Raw genomic sequence first — 25,820 nt, 5'->3', positions numbered from 1 at the left:
AAGGGCTGGGGAGGCAAACAGTGCACAATGGAGACTAGAGGAAAGAGATTCGCACAAACACGTCTAGACGTCCTCCTGTTGGCCCTCATCTAACACTGACCCCCCATCACCACCCCAGGACTGCTACTGGAGCGAGATGATAGGAATTGTTGCATTAATAAAATGTGTAATCAAGACAGAGAGAACCATTTTTACAGGGATAAAACTGGCCAATTAGCATATTACAGTTAAGTCAGTTATATTGCGTTTATTTGCAGCAATAGGTAATTAACTTCTTTGACTTTTTCTGAGAAGTCAGTTGGAATTAAACTACGGGGTAGATTCCACCAGAGTTTAGTGACCTTCTTCCTTATGCCATATTAAATCCTACTATTTTAAATAATTATAGGAGAGGCCAGTTTCAATGTGAAAATGTTCAAAGACAATTAAAGAATTTTGTTTTATTGCATTTCTTTTTATTTTCTCTATGTGCAGTAAGTAAACCAGTCTAGCAAGAGTGTATCACTTCCTAATGTCCTCTTGGGAGATTAAAAAAGCGATTTGAAATTAGAATAACAAAATACTCATTCACCAATTATTATCTCTACTCAAATTATAATTCTAAAAAATTATTGAATATAAAGGGGAAAAACATAGCTAAAAAATTTCCTCCTTGAAGTAATAAGGCTTTTCCTCTTCTATCTCAATATAAACAATCTTGAAACAATTCAGTATTTCTCTTCTATATGGGTTTTTATTATTAGGCCTTTTAATTCAATTTTCGTAGTAGGTAGGATATGATTTATAAATAAAAAATATAGTTGAAGTTATTAAAAAAACCCACCCTATTCATGTATCCTTTTATCATAAATTATAAGCTAAATGGTTTAAGAGGTAATTCTCAACGTATTCAAAATTGCCAATAAATGCATTTTACCACGTTTTAAAATATATGTAAGTAATAGGTACATTTATAAATGTAAAGATTAAATGTTGCTTTCTAAAATAGGATGTAACAGTAAACTTAATATATTATCCTTCTATTTATGTTTTGGTTCCAAAAAATGAAAATTCAAGTGGTACCTCATTCATTGTTTGCAGATATTTGCTATGTAAAGGTTGACTGAGTTTAATTTATAATTATCAATGATAAATATGAAATACTGTGTAAAATTCAATCCCAATTTTATTAACCTTTAATCAGTTGCTTTCTAAGAACAAATTTTCAGGTTTAAAGGAGCTTTAACATAATTTAAGTGAAATGGAAATGTAAAAATATTTATCACATAGCTATTTGTTCATTGTCAAAGTTTTCTGTAGAGGATAAAACTTTTCATTCTACAAACATGTTATAATCAGTAGCCTCTCAAGGCAAACAGTTTCAAAGCAAACATCTCTTTGGTTTTGTTAAGGAGAACTTGAGTTTCCAAGTTCTCCAGCTTAGTATTATGATATTGTAGAAATAATACTACTTCCTCATGTACTAAAATGAACCATGTTTTCTTTTGACTTTACAGTAGAAGATATGGCCAGTATACTATGAACCAGGAAGTCACCAAAGTTACAGAAAGACCTCCATTTGATCGATCAGGTTCCCAGGATTCTTTGGATGAACTATCTATGGAAGCTTATTGGACTGAACTAGAAAATATCAAGAAATCTCATGAAAACAGACAAGATGATCAAGAGGTGGTGGTTGTCAAAGAGCCTGATGGTAATGATGAAATTAATAAAACTTTTTCTTAGTTTATTTTGTATGTATTGATGGGAAATGAATACATAGGAAGAAAGAAATTAAAATGAGGAAAACCAGAAAAAAAAATGGTAGTTGCCTTTCAACTTAAAAATGACTTAATTGTGGCAGATTATAGATGCAGCCGCCAAATATAAATGATATAAGTAAATTCACTGAGTTTTGGATATGGCTAGACTCTTATTGGCTAAGCTGTATCATAGACTCTTAGGGCTGGATCTTTGAAATCATCTAACATCTCTTTAAATTCCATCTGTGGTATCCTAGCCCCGTGGTTGTTTGGCCTCAAGTGAGTAGAGATGCTAATGATGTTGGTGTTTTTCCATTGTTCAGCTTGAGCTGTTTTGATGTTCTTTATTTTATTGATTTACAATCTGTTCCACACTACCTTTGACTCACTATTGTCAGTCTACTTTCTGGAAGAGTAGAACAAACCTGCTCTGTTGTTTGTATGACAGCTTTTCAAATGATTGAGGATAGTTATCTTGTTACTAGACAAATAACTTTTTTCTAGAAGGAAAAAGATTCACATAAATCAGTCCTTGGTGGTGGATTGCAGACCTATCCTAGTCTTGGTTATCTTATCTTTCAAACTGTTGTCTTTTAGATTGGCAACAGTGCCAGCTAAGCTTAGGGTGGAGATTTTGACAGTGAAAGTGGAAGATGGTATTAGCATTTTTAGCCTCCCTATTTACTTCTCATATTTGGTTCATAATTGCTGTCATCTCTATCTGCGTTTCCCACAGTCCCCATTATTGTACTTGATATTCTGGCCCATTATTGTACTTGATATTCTGGAAGAAGCATGGAAAAATTTACTTTTTTCCCTCCTCTTAAATTTCATGCTTTTTAAAAAACAATCAACATTAAGTTCAAGTAGACACTAGGTTTCTCGTGTATAACTCTGGTATCTATTATATTAGCTTGCTTTCCATGCCTTGTGCTGACCATAAGTTTGTAAGTATATCTTTGGTGTACAGGCTGATACAGATTCCAAAAAAGAGCCACGGTCAGTACCTTGGGTACCACAGCTAGCAGTGACCTGTTTTTCAACAGAAGACTTCTTAATGATGCTAAATGACTTAGCATCAAGTTGTTTAGTACTAAAATCTGCATAGGTTTTTCTCCTTTGCTATAACATTGCTTGGAAAAAAAAAAAAAGCAACCATTAATACTTCAGATATGGAGATGACACCACCCTTATGGCAGAAAGTGAAGAGGAACTAAAAGGCCTCTTGATGAAAGTGAAAGTGGAGAGTGAAAAAGTTGGCTTAAAACTCAATATTCAGAAAACGAAGATCATGGCATCTGGTCCCATCACTTCATGGGAAATAGATGGGAAAACAGTGGAAACAGTGTCAGACTTTATTTTTCTGGGCTCCAGAATCACTGCAGATGGTGATTGCAGACATGAAATTAAAAGACACTTACTCCTTGGAAGGAAAGTTATGACCAACCTAGATAGCATATTCAAAAGCAGAGACATTACTTTGCCAACAAAGGTCCGTCTAGTCAAGGCTATGGTTTTTCCAGTAGTCATGTATGGATGTGAGAGTTGGACTGTAAAGAAAGCTGAGCGCCAAAGAATTGATACTTTTGAACTGTGGTATTGGAGAAGACTCTTGAGAGTCCCTTGGACTGCAAGGAGATCCAACCAGTCCATTCTAAAGGAGATCAGTCCTGGGTGTTCATTGGAAGGAATGATGCTAAAGCTGAAACTCCAGTACTTTGGCCACCTCATGCGAAGAGTTGACTCATTGGAAAAGACTCTGATTCTGGGAGGGATTGGGGGCAGGAGGAGAAGGGGGCAACAGAGGTTAAGATGGCTGGATGGCGTCACCGACTTGATGGATGTTAGTTTGAGTGAACTCCGGGAGTTGGTGATGGACAGGGAGGCCTGGCGTGCTGCTCTTCATGGGGTCAGAAAGAGTCAGACACGACTGAGCGGCTGATCTGAACTGAACACTTGAAAGAGGAAAGTTGGAGATTTTCCTTAATTTAACATTGATTTGTAAAAGAAAATGATAGCCAGCTCATCCTTTTATTTGGGTTCTCTTTCATTTTACTCTCATACTTTCTCACTTTACCAATCCAGTTGAGCTTATTTGGAATAATAGTATCTTTCAACCTTTCTGATCAATGTTTCAAGATGGCAGCAGCATACTGGTGGCCTGCTGAGTAAGGAGAAAGCATTCTGTGGAAAGAAGCACTCAAGCCTGGTACATAGCCATGTGTCAGCTATGTCATAACTCTTCAAGGCTAAAGTGGATTCATGAAATGTTGCTCATGATGTGATTATCAAGAATTGGGAGTGTTTCTACACACCCATCCCTTTTCTTTGACTTTAAATAGTTTGAATTTTACCTCTACTTTTTACTGGAACAAGCTGCTCTGTACTGTAATCTTGTTTACTTCCCTTATGGCAGTATCAGCTTTTTCTGACCATTTATACTGAATTCTACTTTAATATCTTTAATAATCATGGTGAGTTTTTATTTCAGTGAACAGTTTTTGTTGCCTGGCAGGCAGAATGCCCTGCACTGCCTTATGTTTCTTGAAGTCAAGGTTATTGATACTTTATTTCTGCCCTCATGGAGTCTAGATAGTAGAGAAGCTATAGACAAGCACACTGGTCAGTGCTCCGTCTTGTGCTGCGGGCTATAATGGAGCTCTGCAAAGTTCTTTGCATGTGACATGCTCACATTTGGTTATGAGGCAACCACGGCAGCTGTGCTTTAGTTTACAGATGAGAAAACAGAGTCAGCTTGAGGCTAAGTGACTTGACCAAAGTGACATGGCCATCAAGGTGCAGGAATGGAGTATGGACAGATCTTTTGTGTCCCAAGTCCTTGGTTTTCTGATGTCCACTATAAATGTGGAGCTTGGAGTAAATCTGTTCTAGTTGTCATTCAGTTTTTCTACAATCATCAATAAATTTTTTTTTGGCCATGCCTCACAGCAAGTGGGATCTTAGTTCCCTGACCAGGAACTGAACCCTCACCCTCTGCAGTAGGAGCCTAGACTATCGGGAAAGTCTTGAATTGTCAACAGATCTAACACAATATTTGCTTTACTATTTACTCCCTTACAGTGTTTTGAGTTGATTCAGTTGTGTAATTAGTTTCCTATAATCTACTTGGTTTTTTTCTGAAAACAGTTTGCTTTTTAAAAAAAATTTGTAAAGAAAGAAAAACAGGACTCTGGTATGCTGACTAGGGGGTTAAAAAATTAATTTGAAATTGATTAGTTCCTGATGTCCAGATGCTTTTTACTTCTTTGCCACACTGTCAGCTACAGAGAGCAGAGAAAATAAGCCTTTCCATCAATTAGGGTTGGACTCTGGGATAGTGCTGAATGTAAGCCAAGAAACAGGGCTTTAATGGCCATCCCCAGCATTGACTTCCTTCTATAACTTGATGGAAGTAAGTTATCTTTTCATTGCTTGCTCATCTCTGGAAAGGGAACAGTATTATCTTCCCCTAGTTAATCTGCAGGGAAGTTATAGAGGTTAATCACATGTGAAGTCATTTAAAAATTTTAATTGAGTATATATGAAATGGATCTAAAATTTGATATCTTTATGGCTGGAGTTTATGGCAGTGCTCCAAGTTTCAGATAATGATTCTTAGCACTGTGGTTGGGTTATGGTACAAGAGTTTTAGTAAGAGTTTTTAAAACAGTTTTTAAAAATGTGGAAGTTCTCATATTTTGTGATTTAAATACCATTTTTTCTCTACTGTCTCAGAAGGAGAATTGGAAGAAGAGTGGCTTAAGGAGGCCGGTTTGTCTAATCTCTTTGGAGAGACTGCTGGAGATCCCCAAGAGAGCATGGTGTTTTTATCAACACTGACCCGGACGCAGGCGGCAGCTGTTCAGAAACGAGTAGAGACTGTCTCCCAGACCTTGAGGAAAAAAAACAAACAGTACCAGGTTCCTGACGTCAGAGACATATTTGCTCAACAGACAGGGTCAAAAGAAAAGGAGGTAGGTTTTCTTTTTCAGTAACGTAGAGGAATAATGGCTTAGACTCAGCTGAACTCGTCCAGTTAAATTCATATCATTAAAAACTTAATGGGCATGTATATGTAAGGCCACCATAGCTTACTTGGTAAAGAATCCTCCTTCAATGCAGGAGACCCTGGTTCAATTCCTGGGTCGAGAAGATCCTCTGGAGAAAGGATAGGATACCCACTCCAGTATTCTTGGGCTTCCCTGGTGACTCAGCTGGTAAAGAATCTGCCTTCAATGCTGGAGACCTGGGTTTGATCCCTGGGTTGGGAAGATCCCCTGGAGAAGGGAAAGACTACCCACTCCAGTATTCTGGCCCGGAGAATTCCATGGACTATATAGTTGGTGGAGGTCGCACAGAGTTGGACACGACTGAGTGGAGAAGGCAATGGCACCCCACTCCAGTACTCTTGCCAGGAAAATCCCATGGACGGAGGAGCCTGGTGGGCTGCAGTCCATGGGGTCGCGAAGAATGGGACTCGACTGAGCGACTTCCCTTTCACTTTTCACTTTCATGCATTGGAGAAGGAAATGGCAACCCACTCCAGTGTTCTTGCCTGGAGAATCCCAGGGACAGGGGAGCCTGGTGGGCTGCCGTCTATGGGGTCGCACAGAGTCGGACATGACTGAAGCGACTTAGCAGCAGCAGCAGAGCGACTTTCACTTTTCATATGTAAGGCACTGAAGCTCCATGCTGGCCATGATCAAGAGGGATTCAATCCCTGTCCTTCTAGAAGTTACCTGCTGATGGGGCAGAAAATGAAACAAGCTAAAATTCTCTGTGGCAGTCCCTGCACTCAGTGTCCTTGGAGCTTTGGGAGTGCCCCAACCCCCTGGACAATGTGACTGCTAGTTGTTACAGTCAGAGGCAGGAGGTTCTTTTTTCCACATTTACTCTTGTAGGAAAATTTGCTTTTTTTTAAGACTCACGTGGGGATGAATGGAGGTGGAATGCAAGGAACCTAATTGCAGCTGAATTATAAAACAGGAACCCTGAACATGAAATAACTTCCCCTTTGTGTCTGGTGCCTAGCATGTAGAGGATTGGAATAGGTATTTGCCACGATGATGAATTTATTAGTGGAAGCTATTGGAGTCTGGTGGAGACTCGGGCTGATGGCTATTTAAGATAGCATGGTACCAGTCAGAGACCTGAATGGCCTAGAACAGTGCTACTCAGGATAGCCATTTGGTAGGTTGTTTGTGGAGTGCCCATGAGGACCTAAAGAGCTTGCCCAAAATGAAAATTAATATCTGCTCCCAGCAAGAAACAGTCATGCTACCAAGAGAAAAAAAAGGTCAGCTGAACTTAATGGTGTTCTTAGGGTCAAAGTTGGTTGACACATTGAACTGTTCTCAGATGACAGTTAGCATAGCTCTGGTCTAGAAGATCCAGTTGAGTGGATGAAGTAAGAGCAAATAGAACAGATCTTAAATGAGGATTGTAATGATGATAATAGCAATTATTATAGCAGTAGCCACCACCACTGAACACTGTGCTGACTACTTTCCATGCCTTATTTCATTTCATCCTTAGAGCTTGTCCTATGAGTGAGGTTTCATCATTTCTGTTCTACCGCCGAGGCTCATAGACTTTAAGTAACTTGCTCAATGGTCCCATAGATAGTAAACCCAAATTTGTCAGACTCTAAATATGTGCTTTTAACCACTGTACATCCTACTACATTTGGGTTTGCATCTATAATTCTGATATTAAGTAATCCCAGTAAATACATGAGATTGTATTTACACTATAATAAAGGGTAACAAAAATCTTTTTTAAAAATTTGGGAATAAGAAGACATATTTAAGGTATCTTTCTGTCATATAGAGGTTTTTTGGCTTTTTGTAAACATTTCATTCTTCTAAGAAATCCTGCATAGTTGCAGATTGCTACTCTGTTTGTATGGTCAATTGTAGATCAAATCCAGTCCATTTTATGGGAGTTTTGGGGTCACAGGATTGCTCCAGACAGATCTGTTGCTGCTGTGAGGCAGTTACACACTTGCGTGCCACCCATTCGTTATTTGGAAGGACTAGACTGCTTTTTTACAGCAGTAGAAAAATGAATAATAAGGAAATCCAGTATTATTGGCATTTCCTTCCCAATTAAAGAGCCCTCCCTGAGGGAGTTAAGAGGAAGCCAAAAGCGGGAGGGGACAGAGAACTGAGCCTCAGCAAACCATATTCTGTGGGATTCCTGCCAGTCTTGAAGAGGATGTTGCTTCTCAGTGCTAGAAGCAACATTTTTCAGCGAATCCTTGCTACTGTCTGAATCACATGGTTTGAATTCAAGGTAATTGGTGGATTGTATCGGCTGATGGAGTCAATAAGCGAGAAACAGCACAAGTAAATTAAAATAGTGTTAACTTACGCTTTCTGCCTTTAATTGAAATATGACCACCCGTTAGAAATATGTCTTCCAACCCTCAAGTAAACAGGGGCCAGCCATCTTTACATGCATTTCTTCTATTCTCTAGTAAATGCAGTATGCCCTCCATATCCCTGGCTTCTGCACCTGTGGATAGGGAGGGCTGACTGTGCTCTGCCATTCTTTATAAGGGACCGGAGCATCTCCAGTGTTGGTATTCATGGGGTGGGGGTGTCCTTTAACCAGTCTCCCACAGATACTGAGCGATGACTGTCCATATTCAGCTCTTCCATGTTAAATGCTTCCTCACGAAGCCCTTGCTGACACTAGGAAATAAAATACAGCAATGAATACCATCTGCACTGTCATCTTCAATTGCTTAGGAAAACAGTTTCAACCACATGCTCCAAATATGTGTTCATATGTAAGATTAGAGTTACTGTGCTCACTGTGCCATGGAGGCCCAGCCTTCTGCAGGCTGGGGGTGGAGGGAGGAAGGTGGTATTGCTCTGCCTGGGGGGACTTAGTATCTCTTTGTGACTGATACTCACTGTGTGCTACCCTGCATAATCCAAGGAGAGCACCTCCAGTGCCTGCCCTGCTGCTCTCCTCGCTCTTAGATTGCAGGTGGAGAGGGGAGTCCTTCTCTGCTAACAGTTGAGCCCCGACGTGTGGGGAGGGGAGGACAGAGGCTCCCTTCTTTTGTATTGAAATGAAAGTCCACTAGAATGAGTATTTTAAAAACAATTCATTCAGGTAGACCTTTCTGTATGATTGACCGAGGCTCCCCTTCCGGATTCCTCCTGGAGCCTTACTTGGAAAGGTGGGGGTACTGCCTGGACACACTGGTGAGAGGAGCCAGCTGCATTTTACTGTGTCCATAAGCCCTTGGAGGGCTTCATTTCTTTGGGTGTCACTGTCCCAACCCCTTGAAAGAGGAGTTCCTTTGACTACCTAAGCTCTTATTACCTGCTTGGCAAATTAGTTTTAATTTCTCTCACATTTATTACTAGCTTTTAAAAAAAGAAGTATTCTGTTTTCTACCTATATATAATTTTATTTTATAAACATGTCACTGAGAGAGAATTCACATACCATCTAGTTAACCCATTTAAAGTTTAAAATACAGAGGTTTTTAGTGTAGTCATGTATATGCAACCATCACCACAGTCATCTTAGCACATGTTCATCATCTCCAAAAGAAACCCCATACCCAGAGCAGTCATTCCTTGTTTTCCCCTCCTTACCCCTAGGCAACCACTAATCTTTGTCTCTGTGACTTGCCTGTTCTGAAGATTTCGTAGACGTGGAATCACACAGTATGTGGTCCTTGTGACTTTCACTTCATATCATGTTTACAAGGTTCATCCATGTTGTCCCATGTATCTGTACTTTCTTTACTTTTGTTTCTTTTCATTGTCAAATAACATTCCATTGTGTGGATGGCTCACATTTTATTTATCTACTCATTTGTTAATGGATATTAACTTTTTGAGATGTTATCTTAATGGTGTTCCTGATGGTAGGGATACTTGATATGGCCTGTATTTCCACAGAGCTTAGTAGTATGTCTTGTATGTTGTGGGTGATCATGTATTTGTTGGCTGGTTGCTTGTTAATTATAACCATAGTCCTTTTATTTCCGTGGTATAAGTCTGAATACATTTCTTGTGCTCTACAGGTTAGTAATAGAGTTATTTACAATACCATTTCTCTGGTTGTGAGTGGGAAATGACTAAATGGCCCATTTTCTATCTTTAGGCTCCAGATGGCACAGAATCACAATCAGTCGGAACAGATGAAAACAAATACCGAGGAAAAGATGGTAAGTTGGACCCGTTCTCTTGTATTTTCTCATTATTAGTATAACAAATAGATAAGACCATTTAAAACATTCATCTTCAATTCTAGTAAGCAAATTCAATTAAAATACTCTCATATCCAAGTAGATAATTACATAAGTCTGAGCATATAGTTGGCTTTTGAGTTTTTAAAAATACTTGTCTATATCTATTCTAACATCTCTATACATAGTTTTCTTGAATGCTTACCATGTGCCAGGTGCTATGCAGAGACATTTACCTAATTTAATATACTCATGAATGCTCTGTAGTAAATATTATTCTTAACCCATTCGACAGATCAGAGAAGTAAGGTTTTGAGATATAAAGTCACTTCCCCAAGGCCATACAGCTAGTAAGGGGAGCCAGTGAATTTGGAACTTGGTTTTCAAATCTTAAGTTCTTAGCTCATAAATGGATTGCTTTTAAGAAAGCTTAAAAAGACATTTTGAATTAAGATCTGGGGTTGGGGGCAGAAGTTGATTCTAATTCTCCATTTCATTGCTTTTTCTGTATGTTATTTCAGAAATGGATTAGAAATTCAAAGCATGGATGAAAACAAATAGTAAGGATTTATTAGTACTTACCAAGAAAGAATTTAAAGCTATTTCATGGATTTACAAAAAGGAAAAATGTTCTAAATTAAGGTCATAGGTTAATCCTTAATGTGTTGCTACTTAGATAATATAACAAAGGTGGTCAGTGGCTGCCTGCGTCCCAGTTGGGACTTTGCTTTTGTTTATGTTCTTAATACCCAGCACCTGGGGTGTTCATGGCATTATCAGTGTCATGTTTGGATTGGAAGTAGTGAAGGAAGAGTGTCAGGTAGACTGCGGAGGCCTGGGAAGTGTTCCCAACCTTTCTATAAAAATCAGAGTTTTGTCCAAAATTACTGTTGTTGTTCATTTGCCAAGTCATGTCCACCTCTTTGTGGCCCCATGGACTGCAGCACCCCAGGCTCCTCTGTCCTTCATTATCTCCCAGAGCTAGCTCAGATTTTTACCCATTGAGTCAGTGATGCTATCTAATCATCTTGTCCTCTGTTGCCTCCTTCTCCTCCTGCCTTCAATCTTTGCCAGCATCAGGGTCTTTTCCCATAAGTTGGCTCTTTACATCAGGTGGCCAGAGTATTGGAGCTTCAGCATCAGCCCTTCCAAAGAATATTCAGGGTTGATTTTCTTTAGGATTGACTGGTTTGATCTCCTTGCAGTCCAAGGGACTCTCAAGAGTCTTCTCCAGCACCATAGTTTGAAAGCATCAGTTCTTCGGCACGCAGCCTTCTCTATGATCCAACTCTCACATGTGCTCATGACTACCGGAAAAACCATAGCTTTGACTAGATGGACCTTTGTTGGCAAAGTGATGTCTCTGCTTTTTAATACACTGTCTAGGTTTGTCATAGCTCTCCTTCCAAAGAGCAAGCATCTTTTAATTTCATGGCTACAAAGTCACCATTTGCAGTGACTTTGGAGGCCAAGAAAAGAAAATTTGTCACTTTGGGACATTTTGGAGTCTTGGAGCATCTAATATCTTTATCTTTCCTTCCATGCTTTTATCTCAAAACTTCTCTCCTGTACCCCTGCCTTCAAATAGATACATACACATAATATGTGTGTGTGTGTGTGTGTATGTTCATATGTATATATGTGTGTGCATGTGTGTGTATAGACACATGAGTCTATATATTTATATTTGTATTCATAAAAGCACCTGCTTTTTACTATTCTGTGGAAATTTCTTCAGTTACATAAGTATATCAGATTAAAATGATTGGGTGTTTCCCCAGGCCTGTGTGCCTGCTGACACTGGAATGGCAGGCGTTGGAATAGCCCTTGCTGGCTGGGTAGAGAACTGGGTTGTCAAGAGAGACAGATGAACCTTTTGTGCCAGTGTCAATATGTTTTGGGCTTTGGAGAAGAGCGACTGGCAATTGCTAAATGAATACTGAGGAAAACATTGTCCTTTCTTGGTGTTTTCCTCCTTTGCTGGAGATGCTGATATAGCCTATGTAAACAGAAGTTCTGGAAGGCAGGCTCATTGTAGCAGCTTTTTCCAGCCTAGCTTGCGGCAGCCAAGTGGAATGTGACAAGCTTGCTGCCTGATTTACATCTGCTTTTGCTGGAATACTATGAAGTGGGCAGAGAGCCTCCAGTGAGAATAATAAGATAATGTGTATGACGCCATCCAAGTCACTGAGGATTTACTACTGCACCTGTTCTGGGCAATACCGTGCTCTTTTGCTAGCCAGTGAATTCCCCAGTGTTATGCAAATGTTGAAAGGTTCTGAATGAAATGCTCGGAAAATATTGTCTGGAGTTCAAAAGTGGAGCTCTTTCCACTTGAAATATGAAAGCCTGAGCTACATAGTCTATTTTAAATGTTTTCTCTACACTTGGGCTTTTATGCATGTTCTATAAAGTTACTTATTCTAAATGAAAATTATAACATTTTAATGTTGCCAGGGTTGTTGCATTTCAAATTCATTAATCTACTGCTAAGTATTAATCTTCTCACCAAATTGTACAGTATGTATTTGAAAGACCAATGTTCAATACATACATTTAGAAGTGTTAATAATGCCCATGAAAGTTAAAACTTTCATGTAATATATATTTTCTTTTTTTGAGTTCCATGGAGGAAGCAAAATTATTTTTTAAAATAAAGACGTGGATTATTTTGGACAGTTGAAAAACTTTGAGTTTTTGAAAATATTTGTAACTTGGTGCTATTGTCCACTTTAAAAACCAAAGGAGAAAATAGATTAAAACTGTATTATTTACACTTCAGGGCTTAAAGAGCCAAAAGGTTTATCTCAGCTTTCTCTATTAATGTTTCTCCTTGAGAAAGTGAAAGTGAAGTCACTCAGTCGTGTCCGACTCTTTGCAACCCCATGGACTGTAGCCTACCAGGCTCCTCCGTCCATGGGATTCTGCAGGCAAGAATACTGGAGTGGGTTGCCATTTCCTTCTCCAGGGGATCTTCCCGACCCAGGGATCAAACCCAGGTCTCCCACACTGCAGACAGATGCTTTACCCTCTGAGCCACCAGGGAGAGTAAATGATTAATTCATAAATACTTTTATTAGCGAATTAACCATCCATTTCTTAGATCATCCTGAAACTCTTTTTCTTGCTATCTGCCTTAACTGGAGTTATCATTTAATCCTTAATCCTTCTCTATATTGTACTTGTTGTTTTTGCTAATATTTGGAGGAAATTCATATGTTTTAAATGTATTCTAACTTAATTATAATTTTTCTCCTCAGTTTTGAGTTCAGCACAGAACATTTATTTGTGTGTGGTGGGGGAGGTTGTGTTTATTGTAGCTCTGATGTGGGGCTGTTAAGAACAGGGAGTCCATTTAAAATGCTTGTTCGTAAACACTCAGGTTTTGGAAAGGTAGCTTCTAATTTAAGAAAATGGCTAATCAGTTTTTTCCTCTCAGAATGGTTTCCTAGGAAACCAACATACATATTCACAGTAAAACATAAAGTAGTGTAAACCAGTGGGAAAATAAAACTCAAATTGTGCTTTGATATTTAATTTAATACTTTAAAAATTAATCAGAGGTCTAGTTATCCTTAGTTTTAAACAAAATTGTCACAGGCTGTTGAAAAAGCATAATGTAGCATAGTTAGGAACAGATAAATACAATCAGAGCTCCAAATTTACTCTTATTTTTAGACTTGACATAGGTCAGTTCTTTCTTTCTTTCTTAACTGTGAGATGTGACCAGGGCCAGCTATATAATTTGCGAGGCTCAGTGCAAACTGAAAATGTAGAGCTTCTCATTCAAATTTCAAGAAGGCAACAGCAGAGCATTAAGCCCAGTGTGGGGCCCGTACCAAGCACTTCGAAAGTCCTACACCCATGAAGCCTGCCCTGCTTATTGAGTGGGAGTGAAAAAGGCTAGATTTAGATTTATTCTTATTTTCTTTTGAGTAAAATAATTTTTGTGTTTGTTTTTTATTTAAATGACTACAAATATAGAAAATATATAGAAGGTAATACAGATATGTTTTCTGAAGGCATCAGACTTTTAATAGTAAATGTGTATATATAACATATTTATTAAATTAAAAAATTACCTTCCATCACCTTGTTGTGTTAGTATAATGCATTTGATTGTAGCGCATAAGCTTACTGATGTAATCTAGAGCCGCTCACCATGAATTAAAGGTCACAGTGAGAAAATGACAATAATCCTGTCGTTGATGCCAGATGTTTTTCTAGTGTGAGTTGTGTTAAAACCAAAAATTTATCAAATAGCCAAATTTAGAAGTATTTTCTTCCAAGCTTAAACCTGATGTTTTTCAGCAAGGAAATTTTCAAATGTTAATCCCCCCCTCCCCCAGAGGATTAACAGCAAATAAAGCAAGAAAAAAATGTTAAATTTATTATAAACTGTTGATGTAAATACCTGGAACTCATTTGACTAGATTTATAGTTGTAAGAACTGTTATAATCCCTGTAATAATCTGATTCCTGAACCAGGTACGTCCAGAACTGACTCCCACGGTGAACATTCTTGGTGCTGGAATTTTTGCTTTGATTGGTAGATAGCATTCCAGAAAGGACATGCAGGGCATGAAAGAAATCTTATTCAGGAATCTGTTCCACTGTGAGGAAATTAAATGGTATATCATAGTTTTAAAAACCTTTGTTCAGTCATCTCCAACTCTGTGTGACCCTGTGGACTCTACCCTGCCAGGCTCCTCTGTCCATGGGATTCTCCAGGCAAGAATACTGGAGTGGGTTGCCATCTCCTTCTCCAGGGCATCTTCCCAACCCAGGACTTGAATCTAGGTCTCCTGCATTGTCAGGTAGATTCTTTAGCGTCTGAGCCACCAGGGTTGTAAGAGAGTAAAACTAACCTCCTTCTCTTCTCATTTCTGAGTATAAAGTAAAACAATCATTAAGTGTACTAAATTTTAATCTCCCAGTATAATATAAAACAACAATTAAGTTTTAGTAAGTTGTTATGAGTTTTTCATTCAGAGCTTGAGATCATCCAGGAATGTTTTAGAATTGGATTCAATCTAAGAACTGTGACCTCAGAGAAAGATTCCACAATTCAGCTCTGGCTTTCTGGTTACCACCTTGCCTCCTCTGTCCCCCATGTGCCATTGTTAGGATTCCTTGAGTATATGTTTTACTATGAAAAGAAGGGTTAATTATTTTATTGCTTACAGTAAGTAGTACTTTTCCTAAAGGTTTATATAGTTGATGTGTTAGAAGTTTTTTTTTTTTTTTTAAAGAAGTAACCAAAGCCCAGGAATTAAGTCTTCTATTTTGTTCCCAGACCAGGCATCTCACCTAGGTGTTGGTGGAAAGGAGCTGACCCCACTGGTGCCTGAGGAGGCACCTGCCTCTGAAACAGACATCAACCTGGAGGTATCATTTGCAGAGCAAGCTGTCAGTCAGAAAGAGAGCTCCAGAGAGAAGATCCAGAGGAGCAGAGGTGATGATGCCACGTTACTGGTACGTAGTACACTATTCAGATGTCACTATCAGATTACATTTTTCATCAGCTGTTTATTTTGAAAAATTTAAGTCCCTAGAAAAGTTGAAAGAGTAGTATAGAATACATCCCTAGAGCCTCCCTGTAGATCCCATTCACCAGTTATAACATTATACAGCTTTTACTCTTTCTTGGGCTTCCCGGGTAGCTCAAACGGTAAAGAATCTGCCTGCATTGCGGGAGACCTGGGTTCGATCCCTGGGTCAGGAAGATCCCCTGGAGAAGGGGATGACAACCCACTCCAGTATTCTTGCCTGGAGAATTCCGTGGACAGAGGAGCCTGGCGGGCTGCAGTCCATGGGGTTGCAAAGAGTCAGACATGACTGAGCAACTAACACTTTCACTTTTCACTACTCTCTTTCTGTATCTGTCTATGTATAGGTTGTGCCGTATACACTCACTTTTTTTTTTAAGCCTAACAAGGCCATATTAAACAAAACAGGTATAATGCTTAAGAACTTGAACATTAAAACAATTATATTTTAATATATGACCATATTAGAAATTTCCCAGTTGTCATAATATTGTCCTAATGGTCTCTCCCTCGCTCTACCTGGGATTCAAACAAGGGTTATGTGTTGCGTTTGATGTCATATCTTTTTGGTTTCTTAAATTTAGATTAGAGCCTCTGATTTTTCTGTATATTTTAAAGACTCCAAATCAAATTTCTGATTTTGTCTGTTTTTGATGACTGAATTCAAGTTGAATAGTTTTGGCAAACCTAGATGCCTAGATTGTTTATGCCTCCCATCGCATCATCAGAAGAGGTGTGTGATGTCAGATAGCCCTCTTATTTCTGTCCTCATTATAAAAATACCTTTTCCTATTGGTAACTGATGCTAATTTGTGATCCTTGAAACCGAATGCATAGCCTATCTGCCAGTAAAACCTATCATCCAGTGGCTTTACCGTGCATTTGTGATCCTTACCTGAAAAAACAGACTAGTGTTAGAGAAGTGGTGATTTTTCTAATTTTATTATTCCTTCTATATTGACTAGCTGGCAATCTTCTGCGATAGTTGCTTTTCCTCCCTTTTCTCTTTTTATTTTTGAATGTCACTGTGCAGAAGCTTCCATTTTTCATTCAGTGTTTTATAAATCGTTACTGTTTTTCTTTGACGTTTAAGTTTACCCAAGTTTGACAAAAGGCAGCCCTTCAAGCTGGTTCCTATGCCATTTGAACATGTACTCCTTGTTTCACTCCTTTGCTTTCTGGTACAAGATGTTCTATGCTCACCTTGTACTTTTCTCCCCTCAGATTAGGAAGAATCTATTTCTTCAAGGAACCCTTGTTTTTTCAGAAGCATATTGTATTTAGAAACCAACCTCTGTATACTGAGTGTTCTCATTGATACCAAATGTCTTATATTTTTTAAAAATACACTTACTTATTTTGTAAGATTTCACATACATAAAAGCTAATAGGGATAGTATAATGAACCCCCCACCAAGCCCCAACATTCGTTAACCCATGACTAGTTCTGTCCTATGCACACCCCCAAGCAGTTCCCTACAAGATAAAAGGTTATTTTTAAATTCATATTGCTATTATTGTACCTATTTAAAATGCTAACAATTATTAATTTCAAATATCTAAATATTAAATTTCATATTGTATTGCAAATTTCATGATTTTTTTTTTTACAGTTTGTTTGAATCAGAATCCAGATAAGGTTCATGCGTTGCAGTTGGTTGAGTTGGTTGAAAGTGCTTTTCAAGCGGCTTTAATCCCTCCCTTCCTTCCTCCTCCTGGCAGTGTGTCTCTGTCTCTGCCTCCCTCTGTCTCTTCATTAAGTTCTTTTCCCCTATCCTTTTTTACTTCTTTCCTCCCATTCTCCTTCTCTCAGAATTTGTTTGTTGAAGAAGCCTGCTTATTAAGTTTCTAATTCTGTTCCCATGTCCTTCTCTTTTTTGTAGATTGGTTAACTCTAGATTTATCAGATTCATGCTCTTTTTTTTTTTGGTCAAGATTACTTCTTGTGATCATGTAGCAAGAGATACAAAATTCTGTCTTTCTTGTTTGTGAAATTAGCAGCAGCTGCTGATCAGTACTTATATCCATTTATTAATGGTTATAAAATCATGTTCTAAAAATTCATTTATTAATTTGAATATCTCTCTTAAAAACTTTCTCAAGGGTTACTTCTTACTTTCATTTACCAGTTTTCTTTTTTTCTTCTTTTCTTAGATTCCCTAGTACCTTTCATTAATGACCAACTAGTGTTGTTTTAATTTTCTTGTAAAAATAATACCTTAACTCATGTATGACATGACTCTAGAGATAATTTCTCGTGTGTTTTAGCATGTTTTTTGTTCCAGACATGTTGTTGTTCTTGTTGTTCAGTTGCAAAATTGTGTCCAGCTCTTTGTGACCTCGTGGACTGTAGCACACCAGGCTCCTCTGTCCTCCTCTGTTAGCTCAAATTCATGTGCACTGAGTCGGTGATACCATCTAACCATCTCCTCCTGTGCTTCCCCTTCTTTCATCTTCAATCTTTACTGGCATGTCAGGGTCTTTTCCAGTGAGTCAGCTCTTCACATGAGGTGGTCAAAGTATTGAAGCTTATCAGTCCTTCCAATGAATATTCAGGGTTGATTTCTTTTAGGACTGACTGGTTTGAACTCCTTGCAGTCCAAGGGTCTCAGGAATCTTCTCTTGCACCACAGTTTGAAAGCACCGACTCTTCGGTGCTCAGCCTTCTTTATAGTCCAACTCTCACATCCGTACATGACAAAACCCATAGCTTTGACTATATGGATCTTTGTTGGCAAAGTGTTATCTCTGCTTTTTAATGTGCTATGTAGGGCTTTTCCTAGCTTTCCTTCTGAGGAGCAAGTGCCTTTTAATTTCATGGCTGCAGTCACTGTCCACAGTGATTTTGGAGCCAAGGAAAGAAAATCTGTTATTGCTTCCACTTTTTCCGCATCTATTTTGCCATGAAGTGGTGGGGCTGGATGCCATGATCTTAGTTTTGTTTTGTTTTTAATGTGGTTGTCTGAGGGGGCTTAACAAATAGCTGAGGAAAGAAGACAAGCAAAAGGCACAGGATAAAGGGAAAGATCTACCCAACTGAATGCAGAGTTCCAGAGAATAGCAAGGAGAAATAAAAAGGCCTTCTTTAATGAACAATGCAAAGAAATAGAAGAAAACAGTAGAATGGACAAGACTAGAGATCTCTTCAAGAAAATTGGAGATATAAAGGGAACATTTCATGCAAGGATGGGCATGATAAAGAACAGCAATGATAAGGGGCTAGCAGAAGAGGAACTATATAAGAAATGTCTTAATGACCTTGATAACCATGATGATGCCATCACTTACCTAGAGCCAGACATCCTGGAGTTGAAGTCAGGTAAGCCTTAGGAAGCATTATTATGGACAGAATTAGTGGAGGTGACAGAATTCCAGCTGAGCTATTTAAAATTTTAAAAGATGATGCTGTTAAAGTGCTATACTCAATATGTTAACAAATGTGTCATAACAGTACTGGAAAAAGGCAGTTTTCATTCCAATCCCAAAGAAGGGCAATGCCAAAGAATGTTCTAACTATCATACAATTGTACTCATTTCGCATGCTAGAAAAGTAATGCTCAAATTCCTTCTAGCTTGGCTTTAGCAGCATGTGAACTGAGAACTCCTAGATATACAAGCTAGGAACAGGTAGAGGAATCAGAGATCAAATTGCCAACATTTGTTGAATCATAGAAAAAACAAGAATATTCTAGAAAAGCGTCTACTTCTGTTTCATTGACTAAGAGATGGGAATACCAGAACACCTTACCTGTCTCCTGAAAAACCTGTATGCGGGTCAAGAGGCAACAATTAGAATTGAACATGGAACAACTGACTGGTTCCAAATTGGGAAAAGAGGATGACAAGGCTGTATATTATCATCCTGCTTATTTAGCATCTATGCAGAGTTCAACATGTGAAATGCCAGGCTGGATGAATCAAAAGGTAGCATCAAGATTGCTGGGAGGAAGATCAACAACCTCAGATATGCAGATGATACCACTCTAATGGCAGAAAGTGAAGAGGAACTAATGAGCCTCTTGATGGGGGGGGGGGGGGTGGTGAAAAGAGAAGAGAGAAAAAGCTTGCTTGAAACTCAACATTCAAAAACCTAAGATCATGGCATCTAGTCCCGTCACTTCATAGATCCAAACCTAGAATTATCTATTTCCTCAAGAAACACTGATTCTACTTAGTAGAAATATACTTTTGTTACTGTGTTCAGGATACTAGGAACGTTCCCTTCTCTGAGTTGATTATTGTTAAAGCCTTTACAAAAGACAGAAGTACATCTGTATCTTCTTTCTTCCATGCTGAGAATAGTGGTTCTGAGGATACAGCAGATAATATAATTAGAATATCACATAATTACTTGTGTGTTTATCCTTTATTACTGCACAGCATTCTCAGAATAGAAATAGTAACACTGCTATCAACAATATGATAACCAAAAAATAGTTTAAACTTGTTTTCTTTTCCTCAGTTGGCTGTATCCTTAGGGTTTTATCCCAAAAGGACTGTAATAATCAAATTAGTCTGCTTCAGGTTGTTTAGGATAGTTATTCTCCATATGGTTATGCCACTCACTGCATACCCAGTTGGTTAATTTCATTTTCTATTGAATGTTTAGGGATTGCTTTGTTGAAACTTAATTGTGTTTTATAAACATGTGAATTATCTAAGTGGTCCAAAGGTCATAATTAAAAACAAGGTGTATTAGAAGTCTCACTTCCATTCTTGAGCCATCACCCTCTTCTCTCCCTCCCCTTTACAGGTTAATTTACATTACAGGTCAATTTCTTTTTATTTTAATTTTATGGTTTATCCTTCCATTCTTAGATAGATACACTCTTGATTATTTACTTAGACTTGGCAGTATGTCCTGGAGATCACTCCATAGTAGCATAGAAAAATATCTTTCATTCTTTTTTATTTATATGTTGTGCCATGTTATGAAGCTCTATCACAATTTATTCAGCCAGTCATCTGACAATGGGCTTCTAGGTTGTTTCCAGGCTTTATCAAAAATTTTTAAGGATCTATTTTCATGCCTAGTGGGAAAAGTAAAGGAGTATGCGTCATGTGGCCTAAAGAGATAAATCAGGCTCCCAGCCCATCCTTAGCAAAAGTATCTTTTACAAGTAATAGTCTTCTCCATTGCAGGGGGCGTGAGTTTGATCACTGATCTGGGAACTAAGTTCCCACATGCCACACTGTGTGACAGATAAGTAAATGACAGTGATGGTCTTCTATATCTCAACAGATGGAAGGGAGGTTAAGTGAAAGTAGTCTAATTAAACAAGATGAAGACACTGTTGACTTTTAAGTTGTTGATTCAAACAGTGGAATATAAAAGGAATTCATTTCTACTTCAGAAACTTAAAGACAAAACTTCCTCTCTCACTTTATTCTCTGCCTAACAAACTGATTTTTGCTCATCTACTTTCTAGATTTTATTCATGTTTTGCCTCAAGCTTAAAGTGACCTTCCCATTTCTACCCCTCTGTTGTTCTCTGTTTATCATCCTTAACCCATCCTTTGGGGTCTAGCTCATATCTAGCTTTACTGTTAGCGCTATCCTGTTTTCAAACTTACAGTAATAAAATGTATAAAATCGTTTTTTAAACTGTTAAGATGCCATGCTTTTAATAATTATTGTCAGTGTACCCATGAATTTATTTATGTATATATGCATCAGTTTATCTATACAACCATTTACTTATTTGTATATCTTCTGGAAAGCATACTGTAAGCTTTCTACAAGTCATAAACATGGTTGGTGAGGTAAATATTTATATTCCTCACTCTGAGGTGAGAGTCTAAGCAGATAAAACCTTAATTTCCATTTCTACTCCATGGTCTTCTGCTTCTGTGAATAAGCAGTGTGTTTTATGTAATACATTGTTCTTCGTTGACCTCATTTTGTATTTGCTTCTTTTTTTTTACGGCATTGAGCAGTCTTTGTTAATTCTTTATGATCTCTCAGCAGATTCAAATTTCTCCTCTTAAATTTGGAGATCAGGTTTTATAACTCTAATGTGTGTTAGGATGAAAATTTAGCTTATTACATATTGTGTTTTGTGTACCCATAATATCTTAGAAAGTATGCTGTATAATTACTTTGCTCATTTATCAAGTGATCTCTATGAAATAGATATTATGATTCTCCTTTCATAGAGAGATTAGGAGGTGCATGGTAAGTCTTGGCTTCACTGCCTAATCTTTTGAAGCTGGAATTTTTTCTGGAAGATCCTGATGACATGTGCCCTAAAGGTATATGTTCATTTAACTTAGACGTGTCCTTGTTTTGATGCTACTGACAACTTCAGGATAGCTTGGGAGGTTACATGAATAAGATTCTGGTATGTTGAGTTCATCTCTACTGTAGAAATAAGTAAAGGAGAAATAGCACTCCTTTATCCTATCTTGGCAGACTAAAAACAATAAGAGTTTATTTAGAAATTTTTAAGATCATAGTATTGAAATGATAACTATGGTGAAGCCTGTATTAGTTCTTGTCTTTATTCAGTGTATTTTGGATTCTTACTGAATTATGTTTAATTCAAGTAAATTCATGTTTTATGGCAACTTTGCTTGTCTTGTAACCAAGCTTTATGCATACTGGAGGCCACAGGCTTGCGTGGAGGCCCAAGTTGGGAGTTTGCTAGAAAATGAAACTTTGGAGGAAGCAGAAGGACAGTAAAAGAAATGTTAGTTTGGGATAGAGTAAGGAGAATGAGAACCTAAGACAGACACACGTTTGTGTACAAATGTGTGAGATAGCTGTAGGATCATGATCTTGAATTGTCAAGAAAAGTTTAAATTATTATTCCTTGCCATTAAAAACTCTTTTTAAAAACTGTAAATTTGAAAGTTTCCTAAAATTTCATTTATCTAGAAACGTTCTAGGTTCTCTAGGTTGACAGTGAGTGAAATACTTTAATAAAATCACATTTTACACATGGAAAAATCTTAGGTAAGAAATGAATTTCCTAGCAGGTGATAAGAAGTCATCTGTGGAAATTGACCAAGTAAGAGTAGATTCTCTTGCTTTCAGAGTTGAGGCTAGAGTGACTTGATGAGTGAAAAAGTCAAGTATGTCATTACTGGTAAGGTTTCTAACGGGCCCCTCATATTTCAAAGCTTACAGAAGAGGGTGCACCCAGGGAGAGTTGCCTGATTAATTTATGGTGACACGTGGGAGCCAATGACCTTATATGTTTTGAAAAATTTTATTTCACTCCCCTTTTAAAAGCACATTTTTCAAAAGGTAAAGAGCTTTCCTTTTGCTGAAATTGCACTGCCTTCTCTTAGCCAACGAACTGAACCATCCAGTCTATTAACTAAACAAAAATGACATGAAACTTCATAAATATTTAAAACTCCTGCTATGAATTAAACATTGGGATAAAGAACTAACTCCTTTCATTAAGTACATTGTTAAATAAATAAATAAATAAAGCTCATGACATATTGCTTGGTAAATCAAATGTTTGAACGAATAATATTTCAGGTTTCTTTAAACATTTACCTTGGGTAATGCTTTAAATAATTATATTACATGTATTTGGCTTATTAGACCAGATGCAACTGATTTTAATGAAGCATGTAGGACTTTTTTTTTTCTTTTTTAAAATAAATGATTGGTAAATAGTATTGGTTCAGTCCTTCAGAAAACAAAGCAATTAGCAGAACTCTGGACCAGGCGAGAAGAAAATGAGGATAGTTTTGTGTGATTTGAAAATGAAGCTCAGTACAAATCACAGGAAATTGGGGGAGCATCAAGCCAGTGACCCCACCCCTCACTGAGCTTGATTCTGTGCTTTTCTCCCTGTTGGGTGTGTGTCTTCATTCATTGTATACACTGAGACAGAACACCTGCAGTGTGTCAGGGCTGTGGGGCAGTGGGCATACAGAGGTGATTAAGACATGGTTTCTGTCCTTGAGGGTTTCATGTCCTACATCATACATCAATACTGATCAACCTAGATTCTTCCCTGCCTATTGCGGGGCATGAGGAAAGTGGAGCAGAACAGAATGACTACTGAATTTAGGATTTAAAAGATCTGAATTTGACTCCTTATGTCACTGGCTGTGTGGACATTGGCTCAGACAGTAAAGAATCTGCCTGCAGTGCTGAAGACCTGGGTTTGATCCCTGGCTTAGGAAGACCTCCTGGGGAAGAGAATAGCAACCCACTCCAGTATTCTTGCCTGGGAAATCCCATGGACAGAGGAGCCTGGAGGGCTGCAGACTATGGGGTTTAACAGAGTCAGAACAACTAAGCAACTAACACTTTGACTTCACTTTAGTCTCTTAATGAGCCTCAGTTTCCCCATGTAGAATATGCTGTAATAATACTTGTCTTATTGGAACTTTTGCAGGATAAAACGAAAAACTATTTATCAGAATGAGTATTACCATTTTTGTCTTACCTTGCAGTAATAGTTAAAAGAAAAACTGTGATACCTGTCTGCATGTTCTCAACTCCTATGCACTGTACTATTGACCTTGGAAATTATGCTGAAAGTTCACTAAGGCTGAATATGAATAATATCTTTTCATAATAATATGAAAAGGATACTGTTGTTCTTTTAATGTTTTTATGGGGAAACTGTATCACAAAAATAGAAGAATTATCTCTTTTCTCCTATAGTGGACTCTCTTGAGAATATAGCAGATTCTAAAGGTTCTGTCAAAGGTTCTACAATGAACTATAGAAGATTCTCTCTTGGAGTTGAGTTTGCTTGAAAGGAATTAGCTGCTAAATTGCCAAAAGTTGTAGGTTTTAGGAAATGTTCTAGGATGGTAACTCTCAAACATTTTGGTCCTGTAACCCCTACAGACTCTTGAAAAAATTATTGAGGACTTCACAAAGCTTTTGTCTAATCAGTCAGGACAGATATTGGTGTTGAGGAGAATAACTGCCACACCTTGCAGTGCTTTGGTGAAAGCTCAGATGCATGGCCTTCTGGCCAGGAATTGTGATTCGTATTGTTGGAGCATTCACTGTCTCCCTGTAGGTTGCAGCTCTGTTTGCTCTGGCTGGCCTAAGAAAGAAGGCATAAACAGATTTCTACGGAAGCTATGATTCCTTGGAAGACTCTGAGGAGATGAAGAAGGCTGGTACAAAGTGATTTTGGAATGTAAAGAATTTCTTTGGATTGAGTTCTGTGGAAGTTGGTCACTGACTGTGCTCTTGAGCTCTGAAATATAAATAAGTAGTCTAAGGAATAGTTTCTCTTGATGATTAATTAAAAGTACTGTCTGTGTAGTGGGGAGGAGCATGGGGTGCTTTTCTTTATGTCAGTTATATCTATGGATATTTACCATGATATAAATTAAAATAGAAAAATTTAAACTATTAATCCATTTAAAATTTATTATTATGGTAAGCATAAATAACATTTTTATGAAAAAGTTGTATTTTCTAAAACAAATTGCAGTCAGATTCTTTACCATCTGAGCCACCAAGGAAGCCCATATTATAAATGAAAATTGAAAAAAATTTAAACCATTAATCCATTTAAAATATAATATTATGGGGAACATAAATAATATCTTCATTAAAAATAGTCATTTTTCCAAAGCAAATTTTTGTTTGTTTTTATTTATTTATTTAATTTAATTGGAGGCTAATTACTTTACAATATTGTAGTGGTTTTTGCCATACATTAACATGAACCAGCCATGGGTGTACATGTGTCCCTCGTCCTGAACCCCCCTCCCACCTCCCTCCCCTTCCCATCCCTCAGAGTTGTCCCAGTGCACTGACTTTGCATGCCCTGTTTCACGCCTCAGACTTGGACTGGTGATCTGTTTCACATATGGTAATACACACGTTTCAATGTTGTTCTCTCAAATCATCTCACCCTTGCTTCTCCCACAGACTCCAAAAGTCTGTTCTTTATATCTGTGTCACTTTTGCTGTCTTGCCTATAGGGTCATCATTACCATCTTTCTAAATTCCATATATATGCGTTAATATACTGTATTGGTGTTTTACGTTTTCACAACTCTCTGATGTCTGGCTTGAGTTGATGTCATTTGGATTCTCATATTTGCTTCTGTGTTCAGTCTGTTGGCAATACCACATTTCTTATAAAAACTCTGAAAAACTCCACTGTACACCATAAGAGAATAAGAGTGAAAAAGGCAGATAATGTCTTAGTGTTATTAAAATAGTGTTGACCTCTTCAGTCAGTTCAGTTGCTCAGTCGTGTCCAACTCTTTGCCACCCCATGGACTGCAGCACACCAGGCCTCGCTGTCCATCACCAATGCCCGGAGTTTACTCAAACTCATGTCCATTGAGTCGGTGATGCCATCCAACCAT

At 37.9% G+C, this 25,820-nt stretch overlaps 1 protein-coding gene across 2 annotated transcripts in view; it reads left to right on the top strand.

Annotated features, from left to right (window-relative positions):
* The window catches only part of ARHGAP18 (Rho GTPase activating protein 18), a 133,006-nt gene that overhangs the window by 66,674 nt on the left and 40,512 nt on the right, over window positions 1-25,820 (top strand). For both annotated transcript variants that reach the window (NM_001434920.1, XM_059889630.1), the window contains exons 2-5: window positions 1,497-1,693; window positions 5,478-5,716; window positions 9,873-9,936; window positions 15,254-15,432. In NM_001434920.1, the coding sequence (NP_001421849.1) occupies window positions 1,497-1,693; window positions 5,478-5,716; window positions 9,873-9,936; window positions 15,254-15,432 (679 nt within the window). The remainder of the gene's footprint in view (window positions 1-1,496; window positions 1,694-5,477; window positions 5,717-9,872; window positions 9,937-15,253; window positions 15,433-25,820) is intronic.

Source organism: Bos taurus, chromosome 9 (assembly GCF_002263795.3).
Source record: "Bos taurus isolate L1 Dominette 01449 registration number 42190680 breed Hereford chromosome 9, ARS-UCD2.0, whole genome shotgun sequence".
Lineage (NCBI taxonomy): Eukaryota > Metazoa > Chordata > Mammalia > Artiodactyla > Bovidae > Bos > Bos taurus.
The sequence above is the reverse complement of the archived record's forward strand: the minus strand, read 5'-3'. Positions and strand labels throughout refer to the sequence as shown.